This window comes from Gymnoscopelus braueri (genome assembly GCF_963280865.1).
Source record: "Gymnoscopelus braueri genome assembly, chromosome: 20".
NCBI lineage: Eukaryota > Metazoa > Chordata > Actinopteri > Myctophiformes > Myctophidae > Gymnoscopelus > Gymnoscopelus braueri.
The window spans coordinates 42,473,545-42,492,331 of NC_137622.1; the positions used below are offsets into that span (position 1 = coordinate 42,473,545).

Genomic DNA, 18,787 nt, shown 5'->3' on the forward strand with positions numbered 1-18,787 from the left:
ACCCAAAATTCTGACAAAAGTTAATAACCTAAATAATAAATGAAACTTGTTGACCACATGAACACAAATAGCTACAGTACAATGCAGTCTTACCATCGGATGAAGATGCAACGTGGATCATAATACTGTATGTATACTTTAATAACAGTCAATTAATTCAATGATTCAAATTCAGTCAATAATGTATTATATCTTTACATCATAAAATGAGCAAATCAATATAAATCATGTGTCACAGTACTCAAATGCTTGTCAAACATGTATTAGAAGTTATCAATAAAAATACAAAAATCCATCTTAGCAAAGACACTAATTACCAAAGAAGTATGTTCAAAACAATTTGTATATAAAGGAGCAACATGATCAGTAAAACGTATGTAAATGAGTATAATGCAAATAATAAATGCTTTAAATGAGCAAATAATACCATTAATTAAGCTAGATTATATATCATGTATGCATATCAAAGCTGATTAATATGGTAATGAGTAATGAAGAAAGACATGTAAATGTAAAGTTAGAGAATAGAGCCTCAGTGAGAGGTTGTATTCAGGAGAACAACCTTTGAACAATCAACTTCTTCTGGTAAATCAACGCTGTCATGATCTCACCAGCCTCTATTACCTCTATTGTATTATTTGTGAATCCTTCTTTTAAATGTACATGATCGCTGCTAAATAAACAATACATGACATGAAAGGGTATTACATTAAATTAAATTACAAAGTACGACAACATTATAAAATCCAACAGAAGGTAAAATATTAAGTGAAATAAAAACATAATTTCCAATCAGAATCATTACAAATTGGGTTAATTAAAGACACAAATTAATTAAAAAAAAATAGGCCTACTTAAAGAGGTGAGTCTCAAGAGGTGCTTTAAAAGTTCATATTGAATAAAAAATACACGCAGGTAACAGCTAACGCTGGCACTGTATGTTCATTTTAACAGCAAACAATAAAACCCTTTACAAACAATTAAATTCCCCACCAGATTGCCCTTTCATTCACATTCACCGTAACATAATTACATGAAATATCAGATTATTCATTCAAACCCAGGTCAGTGTGAGGTGTGTCCAGAGCTCTGCGTAGGTTCTGCCAGAACAGTCCAGGGTGCTGTCCAGCCTGGGACCAGCTCAGGTAGGTGTGTCTCTTCACCAGCCTCCTCATGTGATAGTAGGGAGACAACTGGTGGGCTGGAATGTCCTCCAGAAACACCAGGATCAATACGTCCTTCTGTTCATCAAACAGACGGTAGCTGCACACAGGAGACCAGAGGACATTTACACTCAGTCAAGTAACACTTTAATTACATTAAGACAAACTACTAGTTGCATTTACAAATATTTACTTTATTTTGTGTAAATAATGCTTTATTTGCGGTAAATAAAGTTTAAAGTGTGACACTGCCACAGAAATGTCTGAAAGGATGTATGTCCTGCCCACGTGTTGGTATTGAATGACTCAATATATTGATTAAAAAGATGGTTGAATATTTAACACCTAGATGTAATGTTTTTATTTTGATGAAAACATCCATTCATTCTCTGTTATCAGGGTTCGTTTCATAGGGGGCGCTGTGGGGGAAAAGCAGCACATGTAGTAAAAGTTCCAGGAAGTGATAGCTGGTAGAACAGTTCCAGGAAGTGAGGCTGTGGGGGTTCCATTTTGGGAGGTAAAGAGTGTTTGTTGTGGTTTGACAAAGAGACTCTTTAAACTAAAGCCTACACTGTAATCCACATCAGAACTTTAAACCATTGAATATTGTAGTGGATAAACTTTAAGACCTGAATAAGGGAAGCTTGGTCCAAATGAAGAGGATATTCTGATGGTGGGTATCATCAACAAACACATTCACACAAACAGAAAACACACATTCAGTGAATGTTCAATTCCTCTGTAATGCAAGGCACCAAATCACAAACAATGTGACAAAACATTCTGGATTGTAGGGAGACATAATCATTGTGATGGAGCCTCTACCCTCCTCCAGCTCTGATAGAGACACACGGCCGGAAGCGGAAGGCCTACAAATCCACGCCCACTTTTGACACTCGGGGTCCGTTTGAACGATGAACTGCAGCTCTCAATAACATCTCTATGAGAGGCATTGTAAAATACCGTCATTTCACTGGTTAACTACTGAGGCTGTAGCGATTTTTTTTGTGTTCTAATAATCTGTGCCATTTGTTTAATTTGTCCTTTTTAATGTCCCATATCTTTCATCTCGATATACTACCCACAATATACTATAATATACTCCATCAGTATGTCAAAATCGCTAGCATCGGAGATCTAGAGTTTAAGTGATCGCATGGTATATACGTCACGGACGCATCCCTTGAGGTTTTCAATACCCAGAAAACTGGCGAAAGTGGCCGTTTTCAATAGGTTTTGGTCATTATCTCTGGAACAGAAGGTCCAATCTGCTCAGTTCAAAGCTTGTTGGATGCGTGACTTTGAGGGCATTAAGCACGCAATGACACATTTTCGGGTTATTTTTTTTTTTTAGGGGAGGCGAGATCTTAGTTGGGCAGGCGACCGCCTCTCCTGCCTCTACAGTGGGTACGCCACTGGTCGGCGCTCGGCACTCGTAAAGACAGTGATGTCACTGAAATGCCTGTCTGCCGTTTACCCTCTGCTGTGTTAGCATTATGGGTAACTCGTTAAAGTGGCAAATTAAATGTGAAACACATCAACTATTAAGAAAACAAGAAGATATGTTGACAAAGACACTCCATACATTTGGAAACATATTTTTTATTTAAATAAATATCGTCTCCAGTTAATGTAGGAATATTTCAAAAGTAGGCTAATTCTCATATCCTCTCATAGGGATTGCATTGGCAGCTGCAGTTCATCGTTCTAACGGACCGGGAGTAGCGGCGCTGTCTCAAAAGTGGGCGTGAAATTTGTAGTCCCCGTGTGTCTCTATACCACTGTGATCCACCACAGTGTTTTGCATTTGATTACAGCACCCTTATCTTTTGTTCTTCTTTACATTGTTCTACATCCACAGCAGTTAATTAAAGCAATAAGCCACAAGAGGCTGTGGTTTACCCTGGAAATGAGAAGTGAGGCCCGTCACAGATACGATTTTTTTAAAAATAATTTCAATATCCACCAGTTTTTGAGGGTGGAAGGTGGAGGGAGAGGTTAGGGGGCGGGATGAAGCTGACGATTGGTTGCTGCTATTCATAATAAATGACCATTGTAATATTATTATTACTAGTATTAGTATTATTATGATATATTACTGTTATTATTCTATACCATAAAAAAAGAAAGAATGAAAGTTAATTCAGCATAATACACACATTGTGCTTTCTCTTTCATGTGTGTAAATGTGGCCCTCATATTTTTTTTGTTCATGTATTTTACAGTGAAACATCAAAGAAATGCTGCCCCCACCTGGCCATCTGGATCTCTCTAGAGCACCATTCACTCTCCAGGTAATGACGGCTGATCACACAGATGGTCTTTCTGCTGCCATAGATGGCATCTGTAATGTTCTCTATGATGGGTTTACCTGGAAATAAAACACACAGACATTATTCACACCACGTTTGAAACTATTTCTTGAGAAACAGACAAATACATGTTATTAGCCTACATACTGTGATAATAATGCCACTGAAGACAACACAGTTTTTTAGACAGAGAGGGGTTCCTACAGATAGATTTATATGAATACAGCATTACTTCGAGACAGAGAGAGGTTTGTACCTGGTAGGAAGTCTCGGTGGTGCAGACAGAGTCTCCAGCCCTGCTCTCCCTCCAGCACTGGAAGCATTTCTCTGCAAACCCAGAGCTCATCGTGAACGTTGTAGGAGATGAAGGCATCGTAGCGCTGAGGAGACCCCCTCTTTCTTTCCTTGGCATCATGAATGAAGGCCAGGAAGAGGTAGTAGGTATAGAGAAGATGCAACCTCAGGAAGTGGTAGGTGAAGGATGTTAGCAGAGTTAGCACAATCACACAAGTGGAGGAAAGGAAGCAGATGAAGCTAGCGTCCACCCAACAGGAATGAATGTCAAAGTCCAGAAACCTGGTTCCCTTTTTAGCCAGAGGATAGGCACAAGTATAGCGGTGAGCGTCAACTACCTGCGTTTGGTTGTTGTTCTGCATCCACTGCTGAAAGTCAGCATTAGAGCAATCACAAGCTAAAGGGTTGTCAGCCATGTTAATATACCTGAGAGCAGGGAGAAAACTGAACACAGAGACATTGATCACCGTCAACTCATTCTGGCTCAGATCCAGACAAAAGAGTCTAGTCAGATTGGCTTGTGCCAGGAAATCCAGGGACGTCAGATTACAGCTTTTTAAGGAAAGAATCTTCAGCTGTGGTACATATTTAAATGTGTCTGGGTCCGGTTGTTTACCATGGACAACTTCCAAATGTTCCAAATGTTTCATATCTGAGAGCATGTCCCATACGATATATTTATGCTGGTTTTGTGGACTGAATTCTATTGTTAAGCTCTTCAGGCTCTGCAGTAAGGGTTTATTATAGTTTTTCCATTGTAACTCATGGGGAGATGTCCTTTTTGTGGGGTTATTAAAATCTAGACTAAGTGTTTCAAGTTCATCTAGTCCTTCAAAAAAGTTGTTGTTCCATGGAACGGAGACAGCCAAGTTATTGCATTCCATGTCTAATTGCTTGAGCGATTTCAGACTCATGAAATCCCCTTTCATGGGCGATGAGATGTCATTCATTCTTAAATCCAAACGTTCTAGTTTGTGTAGGCCAGTCTTGAATGTGACGCCATACCAGTTAATAAAATTATGAACCAGAGTTAGAACCTTTAACTCATTAAGATGTTGAAAAACACACGGTTTGAGTTCAAATATGTGGTTGTAATCTAGATGAAGGTGTGTGAGTCTGGTTAAATTTAAGAAGTCTGAGCAGCTTAAATCATTAATACGATTGCCACTCAGGTCAAGGATTTGAAGCATGGAGAGATTCTTAACATCGTCTGGAACTTTGGAAAGCTGGTTTTCGCGGAGGTTCAGTTGACTCAGTTGTTTCATTTGTTTTATTAAATCCTTAGACAGTTCAATCAGTCCATTACCTGTTAGATCCAGGTTGGTAAGCTGAGTACAATGTGACAGTATTTCACTAACGCTGTCATTGATGTTACCTACCATAAGTGTCCTCAGTGTGGGTATTTTGCAGATCATATTTAAGAGATCTCTGTCTATCCCCTCAGAGTACCCCAGCATTAGGTACTCCAGTGAATCAAAGCTCTGTAGAGCCTTTCTGATGGTGTTAGACATAATAGAACCAACCAAATACACTGTAGTTATATTCCTTAGAAAATACTTGTCTGGTATGTCCCACTTCCATCCATTACTATTATAACAGTCTGACAGGTCGATTGTCTTAAGATGTGGAAATACAGCTGTTGTGATGCTAAACTTTTTTATTGACTGTGACGTCACTTTCAACTCCCTGAGCTCAGAGGACATGTTTAATGGCAGATATTTTGACTGAAAAGACTCATAAATTGCAATGTTCAGCACCTGTAAGCTTGGTAGTTGTAAGACGGGGATGATATCTGTCATTCGAGTGCATTTCAGACTTACTTCCTGTAAGCTGGTGAGTGACTGGAAGGCAGCAGGGTTGAAGAATTGGATATCGTTAACATCCAAATTCAGTATCAAGAGGTTAGACAGTCCCTGAAACATATTGTCTGTCAGTCTTGTAAGTTTGTTATCGTACATACTGAGCTCTTTAAGTTGCATCAAAGGGACAAAAGCCCCGTCATCTACATGAGTTATTGAGTTAGAACTCAGACCCAATAATGTGAGATTTGTCATATGGTAAAAATCTGTCTTGAGTATCTTTAGGATGAAATTGCCCTCTAGTATTAATGATGTAATGTCTCTGGGAATGTCGTCTGGTATACTATTAAGATTACATTCTTTACAATCCGCTAAAACACCAGCATTGTCATTGACATTATCATAGTAAAGAATAGTGCAGTCTTTCAGGAAGTAAGCCAGTATAGGACTAAGATAAAGCGTGAACAACAGAAATAAGAAGGAGAAAAAATGGCAGCTTCCTGTCTGTAGCATCATGGCTGTCTTCAGGGTCAACTGTCAGGTTCTTTTGGTGCAGTAATTCTGCTGTGGACACTGGTTGGTGACAACACTGTTCAGCATTGATGATCTAAAGAGGATACAACAGTAAAACAGTTACTGTTCACATGTCACCTTTTATTTGATCTTTAGGGGGTTCTAGGCAACTTTAGAGATAAAAAAAAATAGATTCAAACTTGGCTCTGCCCCTCCACTCCCCCCCCCCACTCCCTCACCCACCCTCCCCCGTTCGCCCCCCCTCTCAACGTAACACTGAAGCCCCCGCCCCCCGGCCGTCCTCCCACGTGGATGATTGTTGTGTTCTAAACTGCACATGCGCGCGTGCACACGGACGCTTACACACACACATGCACTTCATTTCATCGTACCTGCAAGATCTCTTCTCAGCCCAAAACATATATATATAACGATACCTGAAGCTGCTGGACAATGAGTGATGTAGGTATATTATACATGTTGTAATAAAAATGGTGCATTTATCGTGTGTTTATGGCTTTGTTCACGTTTATGAACGAACGTCTAGATAATGTTGGATTATGAACACACCCTCGCGCTGTTATTGGCTAGAACTCTGTTTCATCCTTATCAAATATATATCCTAATACCAAATCAAATATATACATAATTTCATACTCTTTATTCTCTTCATACTTTATTCCTAATCCCTGTGTGTTACTACCTGTTTACTCTTTTTATAATAATAATAATAATTATTATTATTATTATTAGTGTAGTAGTAGTAGTAGTATTTTAACAATTTACAATTTAGGCATTTGGCACAGGGGTTTTAAATAGGTGGTCCGGGACCCCCAGGGGTTCGTAAGAGTTACTACAGGGGGGTCGCCAAATCGTTGTGTGATAGGAAATATCATAATAAATTTTTTTTTACATTAACAACTTGAACCTTAGCATCCCTATTCTGGAGGGAACATTCACCAGCTATTTTCAGCAAAGAGGTTTGGTGTAGAAGGAAAAAAGAGCAGTCCAAGTACAGAGCCACACGTCAAGTTTACTATTGAGGGGTTTAAATGTCTAAAAAAGACACATTAACATGAATTCAAAATATTAATAGAAAAGATAATGTGTAAACAAAAAACATTAATTGGCACAACACTGATGATAGTGCTGTCAAACTATTCTATGAAGCTATCTATGAAATCTATAAAAAGGTTAAATCTACAACATAATGCTAAACAATATGTAGTGGGGGTCCCTGATTAATATCTCTCTCCACTAGGGGGTCATTGGATTAAAAACATTGAAGACCCCTGATTTAGCAGGTGCAGAATTAGCAGAGAAAGCATGAACTTTAGACAGCAAACATGGTCAATACTAATAATACTGTATAAAACAGAAAAGTTACAAGTAGTTTCCAGGAAGAAGAAGGAATTGAAACATTGGATCCTACCTGAAGTCCTAAGACTCAGTGACAATCATCCTTCCAGTGTGTTAATCAGAGGAGAATGAAGGATCCGCTCAGCTGGCACCTCAGATGACAAAGGGTGCGTTCAGAAATGCACACCAGGAGCGCACTCACATATTAGTTTGTATTGGCCAGTGCGCTCAGTGCTATATATCCCAACGCACCCATCAGTGAGAGAAGTGGAAAACAAAGCACCGTACCAATGCAGAAGTTCTTCACTTCAATGACAATAGAGGAGAGAAGGGCAAAACAAAGCACCGTACCAATGCAGAAGTTCTTCACTTCAATGACAATAGGACATAATCACTGTGTACAGTATAAACAACACCTTACCTTCTCCTCCTCTGTGAGGACAGAGAGATGTGCTACATTCCAGTTAACGCTTTTACTACCTATTACTGTGTATCATATGAAAGGAAGAAGCTGGGTATTGGTCCTGTGTTTTATTTTAATCAGTGGTTCTCAAAGTGGGGCTAGGGGGTGTTTGAGGGCGTTCCAGAGGTTCCCCAGCTATGTTTTTGACAGTTAGGAAAGAACCAAATGGAACTTTAAAGGCATGTATGGGGGGGTCTGTCATGGAAGTCCATTTGACCACAGCTCAGGTGACACATAACATGACAATAGAGGAGAGAAGTGCAAGTCAAAGCACCGTATCAATGCAGAAGTACTTCACTTCAATGGCAATAGGATGGTAATGATCAGTACAAAAAAAACAAAGAGCCCTATCTTACATCCAACCTTCTCCTTCTCTTTGAGGACAGGATAGATGGATGAATTCACTGTGAATGATCTCCAGACTGTTTGTCATGTTACCTTTCTACCTCTGCTGTGTGTCTTCCACCCAGCACTGTTATTCAGGGTTCACACTGGCAGAGACAACGCTACAGTCTAATATTCATGTTCAATGGAAGCCTCAGGCCATTTTATGGGGGGGCCTGGGGGGCAATTGCCCCCCCTGGTGGCCGGCCAATTTTCTTTTTCTTATTTACTTTAAAAAAATCACACCCTGTGTGAAGTGGGCGGTGTCTTGCTAGCTAATCACAATACTGAATGGAGTCAACCAATCATGTACAAAAGATAAATACATTTATTGAAACACTCTTTATGATGGACGAAACCATAACTTGAGAAAAACAAATTTATGGTTTTTCTCAAGTTATGGTTTCTTATATAGGGCTATGCACATGTATCATGTGACACTGGCCAATCACAGTCCTGAATAGATTGTGATTGGCCAATCACGGTGCAGGATAATTGTACAAATTTCCAAACCTCACTTATAGGGGCGGTTTCACAGCGCAGGATATTTGTACATTTTTCCAAACCTCACTTATAGGGGCGGTTTCACCGCCCAAAAATCACACCCTGTGTGAAGTGGGCAGTGTCTTGCTAGCTAATCACAATACTGAATGGAGTCAACCAATCGTGTACAAAAGATAAATACATTTATTGAAACTCTCTTTATGACAGGGGCACGGTGGCGCAGTCGGTAGCGCTGTCGCCTCACAGCTAGAAGGTCCTGGGTTCGATTCCCGCCGGGGACGCTGTGGGCACTGGGGGCGTGTCTTCTCCTCCGCGTCATCAGCGCCCATACCCTAGGTGGGGTTGGCGAAAGGGCCTACTCTGTGTGGAGTTTGCATGTTCTCCCCGTGTCTCCTAGGGTAGTTAATACCCTCACAAAAACATGTAGTAATCCTGGTCACTATACCGCCTCCCCCATGACAGCCGGGGCGCCTGATGGAGGGGAAGGGAACTGGTTGGAATAACGTGTTCCTTCCACGCGCTACGTCCAACCAGGGAAACTCCCCCCTGTCAGGTGACAAGAAGGTCAGTTGGCTCTCATGCCTGAAGGAAGCATGAGCTCGGCCCTGGCCTCCCTACTGTGGGGTGACAGGTGTAATGCTGGTGTAGTGCCCAGGATCACTTAGGAAATTGGCACCGGGTGAAAAAAAAATGGGTTACAAAAATCGCGGGATAAAAATTTAGATTAAAAAAAAGAAACTCTCTTTATGATGGACGAAACCATAACTTGAAAAAAAGAAAGGTATATATTTTTTCAAGTTATGGTTTCTTATATAGGGCTATGCACATGTGTCATGTGACACTGGCCAATCACAGTCCTGAATAGATTGTGATTGGCCAATCACGGTGCAGGATAATTGTACAAATTTTGTACACAGGATAATTGTAGAAATTTCCAAACCTCACTTATAGGGGCGGTTTCACCGCCCAAAAATATATAATTTTTTTTTGCTAATATATGGCAAGTATACAGAATATATGCTGCATATATGCCATATTCATGTTCATATATGTGGATAGATGAAGTATATGTCTCTTCTATGCCACACATATGGATATATATGTACATATATAGAGACATATATATGTACATATATAGAGACATATATATGTACATATATAGAGACATATATATGCAGGTGGCCAATTTCTTATGTCTCATATATGATAAACGTATATGTTGCATATATAAAAACATATTTGTTCATATATTTTCTTTGCCCCCCCTGCTGGCAGAGGCAAAAATAGCCTATGATGGAATTCATTAACATGAAGAGACAAAGCTACATATTCAAGTCATCTTAGTAAACCCATTTCAACCGGGAAAGCATCTGTGTCATTTTAGATTTTAGGCTATTCAAAAACAGCAGATGTATGTGAGCTTGTACATCTGCAATTTAAAAAAAAAACATTTTTCAAAAATCTTGAAAGTGATTGAAAAATTTTTTTTTTGAATTTCTTTAAACACATATCTTCTTTTCTGGGGGTCCCTGGTAAAAACATTTTCAGATGGGAGTCCGCGGCCAAATACATATCAATTGTGGGGGTCCTTGGCATGAAAAGGTTTTGAGAACCACTGATTTAGAAGGCCTCAGGTCTTCATGGGTTAATTCCCCTGGTTGATGTGTGTTAGTGGTTCTCAAAGTGAGGTCCAGGGACCTCCTGGGTTACTTGAGGGGTTCTAAATGGACCCTTACAGGTCTGTAACTTTATGGTGGTCCTTGAAATTTAAAAAAGTGTGGGCACCACCCGATGTAGGAGGAGCTGCTTGTCTCCTCAGGTAGCCTCTGGGATCAAGACCGTTTTGGGGTTTCTGATCCGGTCTGGACAGAAATAACTTTACGTCATCAGGCGGCCGGAACATCATGTATTTTATTAATAAATCATTAAATGAACAAATCAATATAAATCATGTGTCACAGTACTCAAATGCTTGTCAAATATGTATTAGAAGTTACCAATAAAAGTATAAAAATCCATCTTAGCAAAGACTAATTACCAAAGCAATATATTCAATACAATTTGTATATAAAGGAGCAAAATGATCAGTAAAATGTATGTAAATTAGTTCAATGCTAATAATGAATGCTTTAAATGAGCAAAAAATACCATTAATTAAGATTATATATCATCATGTATGCATATATCAAAGCTGATTAATATGGTAATGAGTAATGAAGAAAGACATACATGTAAATGTAAAGTTAGGGAGAATAGAGCCTCAGTGAGACCCTTGTATTCAGTTAAACAACCAATCCACTTTTTCTGTTAAATCAATAAAAAAAAACATCTTCCACCGTCACCATTTTCAACAAACATTGGTTTAAAACCACACTGTCATGCTCTCAGTGTGCGGACCGTTGGCGATAGAGCTTTCAGTGTGGCACCCCCTGACCTCTGGAACTCTCTCCCATGGAGATTCACCAGACTGAGAACACTGGACTCTTTCAAGTCCGCACTGAAGAGACACTTTCTGCAATTAGTTTGTTTATTTTGTGTATTGTAAAGCATCCTTGGGTTTCTGAAAGGCGCTACATAAATTCAAGTTATTATTTTTATTATTATTCTTATTATTCTTATTATTATTATGCTCTCACCAACCTCTATTACCTGTATTGTGTAATTTGTAATTCTTTCTTTGAATTGTACATGATCCATGCTAAGTAAACATATATAAAATATACATTAAATCAAAGGGAATTACATTAAACTAGAAAATGTGCTCCTCGGAGCACAGGTCTCCGCCAGGCGAGGTGGTAAAACTGTTCCTGATTGATTCTGTCTTACATATCGTGATGTCACGTGAAGCTTGACCAATGTTAGGTGTTCACAGACCATGTACCCATGTATGGAGCTGGACGGACACACGCACGGACAATATTGTGATGTCACTGGACGGACACACACACGGACGGACAAAGTGAAAACATAGGCATACCATGCCTTCGGCCTGGCGGAGACAATTAAATTCAAATACAAAGTAAAACAAAATGATCAAATCCAATAGAAGGTCAAATAAAAAGTAAAATAAAAACATTGTTTCCAATTGGAATAATAAAAAACGGGGTTAATGGAACAAAAAAAACATTTACTTAAAGAGATGAGTCTTACGAGGTTCTTTAAAAAAATACAAGCAGGTCACAGGTAAGACTAGCACTGTCTGTTAATGTTAACAGCAAACAACAAAACAAACGCTCCCCCATCCCCAACAGGACGATTTTCTCCTTCAAAATCAATTAAAATTCCCCACCAGATTCCCCTTTCATTCACATTCACCGTAACATAATTACATGAAATAACAGATTATTCATTCAAACCCAGGTCTCTTTGTGAGGTCTCGTGTGAGGTGTGTCCAGAGCTCTGCGTAGGTTCTGCCAGAACAGTCCAGGGTGCTGTCCAGCCTGGGACCAGCTCAGGTAGGTGTGTCTCTTCACCAGCCTCCTCATGTGATAGTAGGGAGACAACTGGTGGGCTGGAATGTCCTCCAGAAACACCAGGATCAATACGTCCTTCTGTTCATCAAACAGACGGTAGCTGCACACAGGAGACCAGAGGACATTTACACTCAGTCAACTTTCATTTACATTAAGTAACACTTTATTTACATTAAGTAACACTTTATTTATATTAAGTAACACTTTATTTACATTAAGTAACACTTTATTTATATTAAATAACACTTTATTTACACTGAGACAAACTACTAGTTGCATTAAAAACATTTGTTTTCTGCTTTTCAGCAGTTTTCTACTGCTTGCATTTAGAAAGGCACAGTATTTACAGTAAATAAAGTTATAGTGTGACACTGCCACATACATGTCTGAAAGGGTATATTTCCTGCCCATGTATTGGTATTGAATGACTCATAACATACTTGGTGATAACAAAGGTAATATATTGGTTAAAAAGATGGTTGAATATTTAACACCTAAATGTAATGTTTTGTTTTGTTTTGTTTTGATGAAAACATCCATTCATTCTCTGTTGTCAGGGTTCATTCCATAGGGGGTGCTGTGGGGGAAAAGCAGCACATGTTGTAAAAGTTCCAGGAAGTGATAGCTGGTAGAACAGTTCCAGGAAGTGCGGCTGTGAGGGTTCCATTTTGGGAGGTAAAGAGTGTTTGTTGTGGTTTGACAGAGACTTTTTAAATTAAAGCCTACACTGTAATCCACATCAGAACTTTAAACAATTGAATATTGTAGTGGATAAACTTTAAGACCTGAATAAAGGAAGCTTGGTCCAAATGAAGAGGATATTCTGATGGTGGGTATCATCAACAAACACATTCACACAAACAGAAAACACACATTCAGTGAATGTTCAATTCCTCTGTAATGCAAGGCACCAAATCACCAATCTGGGAACCCAAATCCAACTGAAAATGAAAAACAGCGACCTCTGCTGTTTGTTCTATGTCTGTTGGCTCTGGGCGGAAGAAAACGTGACACCAGTGCGCAAGGAAACCGGGGTTTAGAGGTCTGCCTTCAGCTTTCACTTCCGGTGGGTGCCACTATGTTTTCATTCCCACTAACAATATTTCTACACGGAACACTAACTCCACTTCTCCCAGAGAACATGGATGGTTTTGGTTATAAGCCCACTTGTTTCTATGATGAAAGAGTAAGTTAAAATGTGAATATCTTTCCGTGGTTTTGTCTGCTCCGCGGACGCTATTGTTAAATTATTTTGGGTTTGTTTCGAGGGGGAAAGATCGACGGACATGTGAATCCCGCCCACTACATTTGATTGGGTAAAGCGCGGCCTGCTTCCTGATCTGAATGCGCACACGTTATGACGAACCTCCCCGACAGATTCCAACGCAGTGCAGAATCTGTTCTTGAGAGATTACCAAATCACAAACAATGTGACAAAACATCCTGGATTGTAGGGAGACATAATCATTGTGATGGAGCCTCTACCCTCCTCCAGCTCTGATACCACTGTGATCCACCACAGTGTTTTGTATTTGATTACAGCACCCTTATCTTTTGTTCTTCTTTACATTGTTCTACATCCACAGCAGTTCATTAAGGCAATAAGTCACAAGAGGCTGTGGTTTACCCTGGATATGTGAGGCCCGTCACGGAGCAGAGTGCTTCAGACCCTCTTATAGCTGTTCTAACATCACAGTAAACCACAGCCTTTCAGACCCTCTTATAGCTGTTCTAACATCACAGGAAACCACAGCCTTGCATGGCTTATTGCATTTCTAAAATGGTTACCAAATATGTTAACATGAAAATCATAGACATATCCTAATTAAAGGATTTAATTGTTTAACAATTTTTAATAATTTCAGTATCCACCAGTTTCTGAGGGTGATGGGAGAGGTTAGGGGGCGGGATGAAGCTGACTTGGTTGCTGCTATTCATAATAAATGACCATTGTAATATTATTATTACTAGTATTAGTATTATTATGATTTATTACTGTTACTGTTATTATTCTATGCCATAAAAAAAGAATGAAAGTTAATTCAGCATAATACATTGTGTGGAAATTGATAATTGTGTTGCCTCTTTCATGTGTGTAAATGTGGCCCTCATAATTGTTTTTCATGGATTTTACAGTGAAACATCAGAGAAATGGCGCCCCCACCTGGCCATCTGGATCTCTCTAGAGCACCATTCACTCTCCAGGTAATGATGGCTGATCACACAGATGGTCTTTCTGCTGCCATAGATGGCATCTGTAATGTTCTCTATGATGGGTTTACCTGGAAATAAAACACACAGACATTATTCACACCAGATTCAAAACTATTTCACTTCTTGAGAGACAGATAAACATATAGTATCACACACTGTAGTAATAATAATGCTATCAAAGACGACACCGTTTTTCAGACCGAGAGAGGTCCCTACCTGCTTACAAGTGTTGTTGACAGAGAGACAGACAGATTAATATAAATACAATATTATTTAGAGACAGAGAGAGGTTTGTACCTGGTAGGAAGTCTCGGTGGTGCAGACAGAGTCTCCAGCCCTGCTCTCCCTCCAGCACTGGAAGCATTTCTCTGCAAACCCAGAGCTCATCGTGAACGTTGTAGGAGATGAAGGCATCGTAGCGCTGAGGAGACCCCCTCTTTCTTTCCTTGGCATCATGAAGGAAGGCCAGGAAGAGGTAGTAGGTATAGAGAAGATGCAACCTCAGGAAGTGGTAGGTGAAGGATGTGAGCAGAGTTAGCACAATCACACAAGTGGAGGAAAGGAAGCAGATGAAGCTAGTGTCCACCCAACAGGAATGAATGTCAAAGTCCAGAAACCTGGTTCCCTTTTTATCCAGAGGAAAGCCACAAGTGTAGCGGTGAGCATCAACTACCAGTGTTTGGTTGTTGTTCTGCATCCACTGCTGAAAGTCAGCATTAGAACAATCACAAGCTAAAGGGTTGTAAGCCATGTTAATATATCTGAGAGCAGGGAGAAAACTGAACACAGAGACATTGATCACCGTCAACTCATTATGGCTCAGATCCAGCCAGGAGAGTCTAGTCAGATTGGCTTGTGCCAGGAAATCCAGGGACGTCAGATTACAGTTTATTAAGGAAAGAGTCTTCAGCTGTGGTACATACTTAAATGAGTCTGGGTCCGGTTGTTTACCATGGATAACTTCCAAATGTTCCAAATGTTTCATATCTGAGAGCATGTCCCATACGATATATGTATGCAGGTTGTGTGGACTGAATTGTATTGTTAAACTCTTCAGGCTCTGCAATAAGGTGGTATTATAGTTTGGCCTTTGTAACTCATGGGGAGTTGAAGATGTCATTTTTAAGTCGCTATTAAAATTTAGACTTAGTGTTTCAAGTTCATCTAGTCCTTCAAAATAGTTGTTGTTCCATGGAACGGAGACAGCCAAGTCATTGCATTCCATGTCTAATTGCTTGAGCGATCTCAGACTCATGAAATCCCCTTCCCCTTGGGGTGATGAGATGTCATTCATTCTTAAATCCAAAGCTTCTAGTTTGTGTAGGCCAGTCTTGAATGTGGCACCATACCAGCTAATAAAATTATGAACCAGAGTTAGAACCTGTAATTCATTAAGATGTTGAAAAACACACGGTTTGAGTTCAAATATGCGGTTGTTATCTAGATAAAGGTGTGTGAGTCTGGTTAAATTTAAGAAGTCTAAGCAGTTTAAATCATTGATATGATTGTTTCTCAGGTCAAGGATTTGAAGCATGGAGAGATTCTTAACATCATCTGGTACTTTGGAAAGGCCGTTTCCGCCGAGGTTCAGGTCACTCAGTTGTTTAATTTGTTTTATTGAATCCTTAGACAGTTCAGTCAGGACATTAAATGATAGATCCAGGCTTGTAAGCTGAGTACAATTTGACAGTGTTTTACTAAGGCTGTCATCGATGTTACCCTCCAAACGAAGTGTTCTCAGTGTGGGTATTTTGCAGATAATATCTAAGAGATCTCTGTCTATCCAATTGTACCACAGCTGTAGGTTCTCCAGTGAATCAAGGTTCTGTAGAGACTTTCTGAGGGTGTTATTAGACATAATATCACCAATCAAATATAACATAGTTATATTCCTTAGAAAATACTTGTCTGGTATGTACCACTCCCATCCATCATCATTACAACATTCTGACAGGTCGATTGTCTTAAGATGTGGAAATACAGCTGTTGTGATGCTAAACTTTTTTATGGAGTTTGACATCACTCTCAACTCCCTGAGCTCAGAGGACATGTTTAATGGCAGATCTTTTGACTGAAAAGACTCTAACTCATTAATTTTGATGTTCAGCACCTGTAAGCTTGGTAGTTGTAAGACGGGGATAATATCTGTCATTTGAGTGCACTTCAGACTTACTTCCTGTAAGCTGGTGAGTGACTGGAAGGCAGCAGGGTTGAAGAATTGGATATAGTTATTAAGCAAGTTCAGTATCAAGAGGTTAGACAGTCCCTGAAACATATTGTCTGTCAGTGTTGTTAGTTTGTTATCGTACATATTGAGCACTTTAAGTTGCACCAAAGGGTCAAAAGCCCCGTCATCTACATGAGTTATTGAATTACTGCTCAGATCCAAATGTGAGAGATTTGACAGATGGTCAAAATCTGTCCTGTTTATCTTTTGGATCTTATTGCCCCAAAGTGTTAATGATATAACGTCTCTGGGAATGTCGTCTGGTATGTTATCAAGACCACGAAAATAACAATCCACTGAAACACCAGCAGTGACATCGTCAGAGTAAAGAATAGTGCAGTCTTTCAGGAAGTAAGCCAGTATAGGACTAAGATAAAGCGTGAACAACAGAAATAAGAAGGAGAAACAAAGCCAGCTTCCTGTCTGTAGCATCATGGCTGTCTTCAGGGTCAACTGTCAGGTACTTTTGGTGGAGTAATTCTGCTGTGGACACTGGTTGGTGACAACACTGTTCAGCATTGATGATCTAAAGAGTATACAACAGTAAAACAGTAAAAGTTAACTTTTCATTCTTAATATCAAATAAGATCATCCTTCTATAAATACATTAGTCTGCCCCAACGCTCCTGATTTCGTGTATAGAGGGGCGGGTGTATAGAGCCGGCGAGAGACTGCGCCTGATCCCATTGGTTCACCGATCTGTCCGTCAACCCCCGCCCCGTTAACACAACATTACGAGAGACGCCCACTGCACTCTGGTTGGTTGGGAAATGAAACACTTCCTCATACCCAGTACAGGCTATGGTTGGGCCAGGCTTTTATTTTTTAGGTAAACTAAACAATAAAAGCCTGGAGATCGAGGCTATAAATACATAGGCCCTATCAATGGAACGTACAAACCAGCTTAAATTCAAGCCCCAGAATCACGTCCACGTTAGATTTATCAAGGTGGTGTACCCTGTCAATCACAGTGTAAGAATCGCCGGCTGTTGATAAGTGTGGCAACATCCAGCCCGATGACAAAAGCCCCAAAAGCCATTAACAGACGCTTTAGAGTTACAACAAATGGAATACCAAATGCTGGGCCATCAGATCTAACATGTCAGCCCATAACACCTCCAGTCACAGGTTCTCTAGTTCTCTCAGCCAACCGTCCTCAGAGTACATCTAACACTAACTATAGGCTTAATCTCAAAATAGAGAAATTTAAAACATTTTATTTAAGTCATCTTTTACCTTCCTCCATGTGGAGCCATGACTGCTTGACATCTGAGCCCGGTGCAGGAGAAGAAGCCCCAAAAACCTAAGAGCCCAAAGGGCCCAAAAAGCCTGTCCAAATCCAAAACCCCAAAAGCCTGCACGATGCTCTTGTGAGAGCCCTTATATACTGTAGTACGGTATCAAGGAAGTTCCCCAGACATGAGTGTGTGTGTGTGTGTGTGTGTGTGTGTGTGTGTGTGTGTGTGTGTGTGTGTGTGTGTATGTGTGTGCACGTAGTAGGTGTGCACGCCTAGGTGATTCTTCAAAGGGTCGAGAAGTCAGTGTGTCTGTATGTGGCTTTTGGTGGCTTTTTTCAACAGCCACCCACTCACACAAAAAACCTTACTTTGCACCTGCAGGCTGTATGTCACGTAGCAGCGGGTGCAGTGCACATACAGGAAATGCAAAACCGCAAAAGGCCTCTGCCTGCTGCAAACCTTCGAATGCACCTCAGCAGTCATTTCAACCAGTCAATATCATAATCCTTCTTTAGGAAAATCAAGTGATAATATAATTTCAAGCCTATATCCTAAAGTGAGCTGTTCAACATGAATTACGTTCTAATACATTTCCATATGTTCAACAATATTTTGATAGCAGATGTTCCTGTATGTTATGGAGACGAGACAGTAACTTTTAAAGCCCTAGTTCCGAGTTCAACAACTACTGGTGGGCAGTGACTTTACTACTGGTGGGCAGTGACTTTACTACTGGTGGGCAGTTACTTTACCACTGGTGGGCAGTGACTTTACTACTGGTGGGCAGTGACTTTACTACTGGTGGGCAGTGACTTTACTACTGGTGGGCAGTGACTTTACTACT

General features: G+C 40.0%; 2 protein-coding genes across 2 annotated transcripts; both read right to left on the reverse strand.

The window, feature by feature from the left end:
* Positions 1 to 272: 272 nt before the first annotated feature.
* On the reverse strand, positions 273 to 7,623 carry LOC308075485 (toll-like receptor 4). Its single transcript, XM_080415394.1, has 4 exons — positions 7,514 to 7,623; positions 3,732 to 6,175; positions 3,417 to 3,534; positions 273 to 1,263 (listed from the first exon to the last, which is right to left on the reverse strand). The coding sequence occupies exons 2-4, from the start codon at positions 6,082 to 6,084 to the stop codon at positions 1,047 to 1,049; spliced, it is 2,688 nt and encodes an 895-aa protein (XP_080271520.1). The 5' UTR covers positions 6,085 to 6,175; positions 7,514 to 7,623; the 3' UTR covers positions 273 to 1,046.
* A 4,518-nt stretch (positions 7,624 to 12,141) lies between these two features.
* On the reverse strand, positions 12,142 to 17,961 carry LOC308075717 (toll-like receptor 13; the record flags this gene model as incomplete). Its single annotated transcript, XM_080415664.1, has 4 exons — positions 12,142 to 12,364; positions 14,429 to 14,546; positions 14,776 to 15,239; positions 17,942 to 17,961. The coding sequence occupies 4 exons, from the start codon at positions 17,959 to 17,961 to the stop codon at positions 12,142 to 12,144; spliced, it is 825 nt and encodes a 274-aa protein (XP_080271790.1).
* Positions 17,962 to 18,787: the final 826 nt, after the last annotated feature.